The sequence below is a fragment of the Cheilinus undulatus genome, linkage group 5, assembly GCF_018320785.1.
Source record: "Cheilinus undulatus linkage group 5, ASM1832078v1, whole genome shotgun sequence".
NCBI lineage: Eukaryota > Metazoa > Chordata > Actinopteri > Labriformes > Labridae > Cheilinus > Cheilinus undulatus.
In genome coordinates, this window is record NC_054869.1 from 22,165,719 (window position 1) to 22,174,621 (window position 8,903).

Below are 8,903 nucleotides of genomic sequence, written 5' to 3' on the forward strand. Positions count from 1 at the left end.
AAGTAACTGTCCTGCTTTCTTGAGTCACCCAAAATGCACAATTTCTTTCCGAACCCAAGTTTTGACTACAAAAGGCAAATAACTACAGAAGCTCAGCAGGGATTGGAATCGAAAACCAGTTCCAATTGGTTCAGTCCATCAATACCATTAACATTTAATGTAAACAATGCCTTTAATTGATACCTGAATTCCGCACCCCTTTCACAAGGTTTTATATTGCAAAGATAATTAACTACTATTGTTTTCTAATTCAAGTTCAGAGATTGATGTTCCAGAGAGCAGTTTGTCTCTACTGAGACATTTCCAACAAAAAATATATATTTTTGGACATCAACACATTTATACAAATTTTTTGTTCTCACAAAAACCCTTTATGTTTAGCCAGTAATTAAAGTGTGCTTGTCACTGACTCTCACTGAAACTGGCATTATTCTTCTTCCGGAGTCAGAGAGATGGACACAATACAATTTGAGTTGTTAACAGTGAAAACCTATAAAGTCTACTTTTCCAAAAAGAAAATTCATAGGAAGGAATTGATAAGGAAATTAATAAAGAATTTACTTGATAAGCAGAATCAACAATGGCATTGAGTATTTGGTAGCTGAGTAGCTGAGTATTTGGAGATTTTTTCCATCATTACAACCTTTACATAGAAAGGTTACCTGACACACTTTGTTTATTCTAAACTGATGGCCAAGATTTTCAAAGATGCTTTATTTTTGTGTCCCAGTAGATACATGGTTGTTGTGGGTATAAGTTTCAGTTCACAGGCTGGAGAACGTTGATCCTGTTCAGTAAGTGATAGGGTATTCTCCCTTTGTCTTTCTCTAGGCAGACAAAGTAAGACCAAGTTCCTTTATTCTGCAGCGCAGCTCTGTAGAGTCCAATAAGGGGCCAGTCTGAGGTTCCTGTAGGTACACAGACAGACTCCTGCAAATAAAAGGCATGTACTGGTAAGAAAGAGAGCAAATCACAGTACAACACAACAACAGACTGATACAAGAGACTGATACAACCACACAGGCCTTCAATTTGATTTACATTGAAAAAATGCATTTTTATTACTGGTATGAAGTATCTTTAATTAGCCTTTACTCAGACTATGTCTGCATCTAAATATGTTTGTAATTCATGTCAGTATGCATCTTAAAAGCATATTCATTAGCCAGAGCTGACCAGAATTAACCTCCCTTGTATTCCTTCAGTGAGCTTCTCTGCTAGAAAATTGCATCCTCTGCTGAGAATGTAAAATTCGTCATAAAAAGGGCTGGATGTTGGTGTCTGATAATTGTAAGAAATTAAAAAAATAACTCAAAGTTAGTAATAACATAACAGCTAAAGTAAAGTAATACAGGTGCATCTAAATAAGTTAGAATATCATGGAAAAGTTAGTTTATTTCAGTAGTTCAATTCAGAAGGTGAAACTTATATATTTCATGGATTAATTACACAGTGAAAAATTTTTAGTCTTTATTCATTTCAATTTTGATGATGATGGCTTACAGTCAATGGAAACCTAAAATTCAGTATCTAAAAGATTAGAAATCTGCATAAGGCCAATAAAATGATTTTTAATACAGAAATGTTAGACTTCTGAAAAGTATGTTCATTTATATTCACTCAAGACTTGGTTGGGGCTCCTTTTGCATGAATTACTGTATCAATGTGGTATTGCGTGGAGGCGATCAGCCTGTGGCACTGCTGAGGTATTATGGTTGCTCTGACAGCCTCTTCATTACCTCCGCCATGGAGGTTATGTGATCGGGTGGGTTTGTTAGTTTGTTAGTGACTTAGTTTGTTTGTTAGCAATATAACTCAAAAAGTTATGGACGGATATTGATGAAATTTTCAGGAAATGTCAGAAATGGCAAAAGGAAGAACTGATTAGATTTTGGGAGTGAACTGGATCACCGTCTGGATCCAGGAATTTTTAAAGGATTCTGTACTATTGGGAGATGTGGCTAATGGCAGAGGTCTGCGCTCTCCGAGTGCTTTTCTAGTTTCATCTGTATTGTCTGGTGTCTCATCTTCCTCTTGACCAGATTTTGGCAGTATAGGCAGGTACCAAGTCCTGCTCGAACAACAGCATATCCATACATTTGGAAGCAGGTGGAAGCATGAAGTGCTCTAAAATGTTCTGGTTGACTCGGGACTTCTTAAAACACAGTGGACCAACAGCAGCAGATTACCTGGCAACTAAAACCATCACTGACTGTGGAAAATGAAAACACTCGACTTTAAGCACCTTGGATTCTGTGCCTCTCTGATCTTCCTCCAGACTCTGGGACCTTGATTTCCAAATGAAATGCAAAATTTGCTTCATTTGAAAAGAGATCTTTGGACCACTATGCAGTAGTCCAGTTCTTTTTCTTTTCAGTCCAGGTATGACGCCTCTGACATTGTCTCTTGTTTAGGAGTGGCTTGACATGAGGAATGCGACAGTTGTAGCCAAAGTCCTTGATATGTCAGTGTAGGGGGGGGCTCTTGATGAGCTGACTCCAGCCTCAGTCCACTCCTTGTAAAGTTCCTCTAAATTCTTGAATGGGTTTTGCTTGACAGGCCCGTCAAGGCTGCAGTTATTCTATGTTGCTTTTCTTTTTCTACCACACTTTTTACTTCCACTCAACTGTCTATTAATATGCTTGGATACAGCACTCTGTGAACAGCCAGCTTCTTTAGCAATGACCTTTTGTTACTCAAGACGAAGACTAAGAGGCCATTCAACTTTTTCACAATATTCCAATTTGATGAGGTACTGAAATTTTGGGGTTTATTTGCTGTAAGCCATAATCATCACACTGAAAAGAAAAAAGCATTTTAAATGTTTCAATTTCTCTGTAATGAATCTATATATGAGTTTCACTTTTTGAATTGGTTGTTGAAATAAATCAACTTTTCCATGATATTCTAATCTATTGATATGCACCTGTATTTGTGTCAGATTTAGAAACATAAGATGAACAGTACAATTTTTGCCTTCCAATGAGATTCTCCAATTTAATGTTATGAGTAACTAGCTAACTGTATAGCCTGCAGTCTGTCTGAGTTGACGGTGACCACCATGTATTTGACAGAGTTGACAGATTCAATCTAATCATGTAAAACTTAAATGGTGCTCCCATTCACATGATGTTAATCAAAAGAAGAAAAAAAGACACCAAATGGGATACTCTTTTGTATTTGTATCACTACCAGGATTCCTATGGTGTAAACCATTCACTTACAGAAAATGGCAAATAGACCATAAGAATGAAACAGCTTACTTTTCTGAGGATTGTGTGCTTAAGGTCCAGGTTTTTTCCCAACAAGCTACTGCCTCCTGTTTTCTTCCCAGTCTCCAGAATACTTCACCGCACCACAATCCTGCACTCAGACATTCTGAGAGGGAACATATCACACCATGACATAGTCTAAGAGAGACCAAACAAACATCATTTACTATATATTAATGTAGAAGTGATTAGGTTGGCAAATACAAGACAGAATTGGAGATGCTGTAATTTGTGGGATAAGATAAAATAGAGATATATTTAATGTTATTTTTTATTAATTTATTAACCAAATGCCTATCGTTAGAAAAGCAGATAACTTGTGCAGAATTTGTTTAACATTTATTCAGAACATAATGCTGTCAATACAACAAACAGTGTTGAAAAACTCTGCTTAAATCATAGATTATCATACCCAAGTTAAGTCCCTATTGTGTTTGATCTCCCTTGACGTGCCTTAGTTTGTATAATTAGCTGGAGTGCATTGGCACTGACCCCCTGTCTAGAGCTCAGACACATTTATCTTAAAGTTACATCTCTAATGAACATACCTGGGAGTGCTTGCAGGCTGAGTTGGAGGTCTCTAAGTGCTTCTTTTAGCTGGCCTGTCTGGGTGAAGCTGATGCCCCGTCCGGCTAGTGAAAGCCCCTTTAACCTCTGAAGGACACACAGATCTTTTCCCTGCCTGCTAACCATATCTGCACTGGGGATCTGTGGCTGGAAACCTGTTATTGAACACCACATAATAAAGTGCACAAAGTTACAGTACTTGTTCAAAGAATAATGAAATTGCAACATCTTACTAAAAGTCCTAAAAATACTCACCACTCTTTTTACAGCATACCCTCACAAACAGGTTTATACACCTGAAATGCATAGTGAAATATTATGTGTTTGTTTATAATCATTAAGACTAAAAAGATGGCATCAGACGGACCTTGTGTAGAGAGTGACAGCCTGCTTCCAGTCCTTCAGGTATGTGTGGCAGTGACCCTGTAGCAGATAGGCAGCTCCAGCCCAGAGCAGCAGCTCCAACCTGTCCTCACCCTCTGCACATCCTCTGGTCTCAACTTCATATTCCTCCAGCTCTTCTAACACCACCCTCTCTGGCAGTAGCTCCAGTGTCGAGCTCATGACTTCATCACACAGCGCCATGCAGTCAGCAGGCCGTCGGGCCATGAGCAAGACAGCACCGGCCTGCAGGTAAAGCTCAGGTAACCTGGGAAGGGGCGGAACCTCGACTGGAACCTGAGACAGACAGACAGCAAACAGATGTCAGTTAAAATTTGAAGAAACAGTTTCCAATTATGGTGGTTTTCACATATGCATGCAAAAATATATATCCAATGCTCACTTTCTGACTTACTGCATGTTGGTTTTCTGAGTGGAGAGCAGCCAGCAGGTCCAAATAATATTCCACGCCCTCTGACGCCCTAGAGAAACATAATCACACCCATTAAACAATAACTTGGCTATTCTTTTCTTCATCTACATTTCATAGTTGAAAGTAATGGTGAGGTGCCAGCAATAACAGGATTAGAGACTCTGAGGTTCATGTTGGCCTTCTCACCTCCCATGGAGCGCACTTTTCAGGGCCAGACTATGAAGGACAGAGAGGGCAGAGGGAACAGAGAGCAAGCTACTCAGTGATTGGCTGCTGAGTAGTAAGGACGGAGAGAGAGGATGAGTACCAGGCACGGCAGGCTCTGTGGAGCAGGGCAACATCAAAGTCTGTGGGACAAGAGAGGTTTCATGTTTCAGTGCACAGGCCTACATGAGCTGGTGTAAAGCTTCACCTGCTGAGGGGTAAACTTACCACAACAAAGACAAAGAAGGTTTTACAACAACAAAAAATGTCAACAAGAAATAATTTGGACACATGTTAAGCCATTTGGTATATTTCTCTGCCATCCCTATATGGACTTAAAGTTTGTGTTACTCACGGAGTGCAGCAAACGCAGAGCTTGTATCTCAGCTTGTGTATTGCCCAGCTGTCTGTAGATGAGCATCGTCTGGTAAAGAGCACATACACACCTAGAGTCTGTCTCCAGTGCTTTTCGGTAACACTGCAACGCCATCTGAGGGCAGCCCTGCAGACAAAAAAAAAAAAGACTCACTGCATGCAAATGCTCAAACCTTGGATGATGCAAGTATGATGCATGCTGTTTCTCTGTTCATATGTTTCATTATTACCATGTGGGCGAGACAGGAGCCTGACAGGAGATGTGTGTATGCTAAGAGACATCTGGGAGCAGGCAGGGAGAAAGCTGTCTGCAGATCAGACAGTGCTTCTGAACTCTGACCTTCACTTAACCTTTCTGCACCTGAATGAAGCAAAGAGCTCAATTAATCCATACAACAAACACAAGAAGGCTATTTATATCTATTTTATTTACACTGTCATACATCTAAGTCTTAAGGTGTATTCAAAATGCACTGAAGACATCTGGGACATTTTCTCTAACACATCATTAACATTACTAACTCTGATTTAAAAAGCCAACATCAGCATTCAAATACAATCAGCTAAGACTAGGCTATTTTCCTTTTCTCACCCTGGAATTATCTAAACTCTTTTGAAGCCAATGTTAAACATTTATACACAAAGTACAGCAAAGCAATCAAGACTTTAACCCAGCGCTAAAGCTACTTAAACTGCACAATACTTTCATCAGTAAACAATGATCTTTATTTGTTTTGCAGACATCACGATAAATCAATGAATGTTGCAAACCTTGTGCGATGAATGTACATATGTGTAGTAGTTCAGAGAGTCGTCTCGGGTCCACCAGCAGTAGAGGAGTGTCAGGGGACTTTTTCCCTGCTTCTCTCCTGTCATCCCTAATTTCAGCAGAAAGTGTCCCAACCAGAGAGAACAGCTCATCCTGCAAATACAGTGCTTTTTTCACAACTGTTTTCCCTTATTTCATGTTCCACAAAAGCAATGAAAAAAATCAGCAAATACAGCTGGATAGGTTAGAATGCTATTTTTTGTAGCAGTCTAGTTGTAAACCAAGGTCCAACAGATATACCAGAGTATTATTGAATTGCAATATAAAATAAGGCCAAGGCTGTAATAATGTAACAGTTTTGGACTTGACACTGCAGCGTGTGATCAAATACACGTTTACTGTTTTATTAGCAGAAACAGAAAGAGAAAACAAGTTAATAAAAGTTATACCCATAGTAAACATTTTTGGATCTGTTGATGTCTATTTCCCTGTGTCTTTATGAATAACTTTTCAAAAGGAATCTTATGTTGGTTCCTTTTAAATCATTTCAAAAAGGACATATAACTTAGATGTACCTTCTATGAGAAGTGTAATAAAATAAAGTTTGTTGTGGTTTTATATTATATAGTTAAACTGATTGATTTCTTGTTGTTTTCAGATCTAACCCTCCAACAAACCAGAAAAGAAAAAATATTTACAGAATTCCTCTATGTGTCCAGACTGTTTCGATAAAAAATCTACAACTTGAGAGTTGATAGAAGAGGTTAATTCTCATGACGGATATAGAAGCCCTGTGATGAGATACAGAGAAATAACTCAACACAGCCAAAATACCAAGATTATGATTAAAACAGCTTTCATATCTCTAGAGGTGGCACATTCCCATACCACACTGAAGAATAATTCTGGTTGTTTACGTAATGATCAAGATCAGGGGTTTATTCTCACAGGATAAATAAGAGCTTCTTTTAAGCCTAATCAAAATTCACTAAATGGGTACCTGTTCCTTTAAAAAGAGACACTACTTGAAACAGAGCCTACATGTAGACCTCACCTTAAATTCTTGAATAATTTTCAGCTCACAGGTGGCCTGCCATACTGCCCACTGCAGACACAGAAGGTGCAGCACACATGATTTCAAATCTGTTCTTTCTGTTGATTTTAAAATGGTTCTCCACAACACAAGACGGTCTGAAGCATCATGATCATCTCCTGTCACCTGTAGAACTGATGGAAAGGAAAGCATCCTGCCATAAGTCACATTTGAGCAATTATTCAAACTAACATGAAACTTGATTTATAGCATTTCTTTCTATGTCTTCTGCTTCCACAGTTTTGATATCGATTCACAGGGTAGGTCTACCTCTCTGTGCTGCGTGATGAAACAGCCCCTCAGCTTCAGAGAAGCAGGACTGAGCTGTGAAGCACACACAAGTGTTGTACACCACTGTCAGCTCCAACTTCATGTGATCTATAAGAGGAGGGATGCCTGCACCGGGGAACATGGAGAAATGAAAGGAGGGTATAAGACACAGGAAATTTAAAAACCTTTGAAACAAACTTTTAGATAATTTAATGTACACTTTATGAGTCAGAAATACACCTTGAATATTTCTTAAAAGTTTGTGAAACTCAGAGGAGCAACATCTCAGATGTGTCTGGTTCTGATCTCTGGTCAAAGCATCTTCTCCTCTGTCCAGCTGCTGCAATTCAAGAACCTGGATTTAATTATAATTCATAGGACTTAGATGTACTCTTAAGTGTTCATATTTTTAGTAACTTTATTTCAACACTTTAATGAAGACAAAATGATGCCACTTTGTTCAAAACATTTGTCTCTTGAAATGACTTTACAACACAACATTAGTTAGAATTTGGGCTATAAACCAACTATCCTCATATTTAATGTAAACATTATATTTAATATAATAATACTTAAGCCCCACATTAATACATCTCCAGTAAGAATGAATGAAAGAAGAAATAAGTACAAGCTATCGTACATTACAGGGCTTAATATTCACCCCCTTCAAGTCAATATTTAGTAGATGCACCTCTGGCTGTAATCACAGCACTGAGCCTGTGTAGACAGGTCTCAATCAGGCTTGCACATCTGGACACTGCAATTAACTCAATTCTTCTTCTTAAAAGTAGGTTATAGCCAACTAGCTCCCCCTAGTTTTACACAGAAATGGTAAGTTCCCAAGTTTCTCGCTTGACTTATTGCTAAAATTAAGCAACAGAATGTTTGCTTTTGCAGCATTAAACAAAAAATGAGTACTTCCTCAAGTTCTGGTATTGACACAATAAAATGTACTGTCCCTACGAGAAAAAAAGGATATAGGCGGCAGTTTCATCCTTTTTTATGCAGGTCAATAAGGCAGTCTGCTTTAGTGTCGTTAATGCTGGCTTTAAGACATAAACGAAGCTGATAAATACCTACCTCCCATTGTCTTACCAACTCGTTGTTCTCCTTTGTCCAGCCATCTAATAAAGAAGGCTGCTGGTAGGTTGTATGAGACATTTCTTCGCTATTTTGTGGAAAAATACAAGTGGGTCATTTGAAGTTTCCCTCGTTCGTCATGAAGCTAACACAGGAAATAAACGGTGATTTTATTGTGGCAGCGGGGCTGTGCTGCCCCCTGTGGACAAACCGGGAAGTAAGGCCTGTAGCCTGCTGACTGTCCGGTAGATGGTGCTGTGACAGAGCAAAGTCCTGCAGGGACTGTTCTGGAAACTTCAGTCATTTGGATTTTTTTCAGCTTATGTGAGATGCTCTTTTTCCTTTTTTTTTTTTAATGTGAGAGCTTTAAAAAAAATACACATAAATAAACATAGCCTACTAACACGTTTCGGTAACCTTAATGTCTGACTCTAATGGCTGTCCTCTTCTAACAGAGAT

At 38.7% G+C, this 8,903-nt stretch overlaps 1 protein-coding gene across 6 annotated transcripts; it reads right to left on the minus strand.

The window, feature by feature from the left end:
* Positions 1–697: 697 nt before the first annotated feature.
* On the minus strand, positions 698–8,582 carry fancg (FA complementation group G). 6 transcript variants are annotated; one of them, XM_041787811.1, is made up of 14 exons: positions 8,445–8,582; positions 7,605–7,704; positions 7,365–7,490; positions 7,056–7,228; positions 6,004–6,154; positions 5,463–5,593; positions 5,213–5,359; positions 4,840–5,000; positions 4,624–4,702; positions 4,207–4,517; positions 4,095–4,135; positions 3,821–3,994; positions 3,264–3,378; positions 698–930 (listed from the first exon to the last, which is right to left on the minus strand). In XM_041787811.1, exons 1-14 carry the CDS (start codon positions 8,523–8,525, stop codon positions 828–830), a joined length of 1,893 nt encoding a protein of 630 aa, XP_041643745.1. In that variant the 5' UTR covers positions 8,526–8,582; the 3' UTR covers positions 698–827. The 6 variants fall into 6 exon arrangements, with proteins under 6 accessions (XP_041643745.1, XP_041643749.1, XP_041643748.1 ...); XM_041787815.1 differs by having other exon boundaries at positions 8,460–8,581; XM_041787814.1 differs by having other exon boundaries at positions 4,636–4,702; positions 7,605–7,701; positions 8,445–8,581.
* Positions 8,583–8,903: the final 321 nt, after the last annotated feature.

What these genes read in the sequence shown, in the direction of transcription:
- fancg (XM_041787811.1), bottom strand. Translation starts at nt 8,525, where the DNA reads ATGTCTCATACAACCTACCAGCAGCCTTCTTTATTAGATGGCTGGACA. An exon ending in TCATCACGCAGCACAGAGAG is followed by an intron (nt 7,229 to 7,364) that starts GTAGACCTACCC and finishes CCTTTCCATCAG; the next exon opens with TTCTACAGGTGACAGGAGAT. An exon ending in AGCACACAATCCTCAGAAAA is followed by an intron (nt 931 to 3,263) that starts GTAAGCTGTTTC and finishes TTTTATTTGCAG; the next exon opens with GAGTCTGTCTGTGTACCTAC.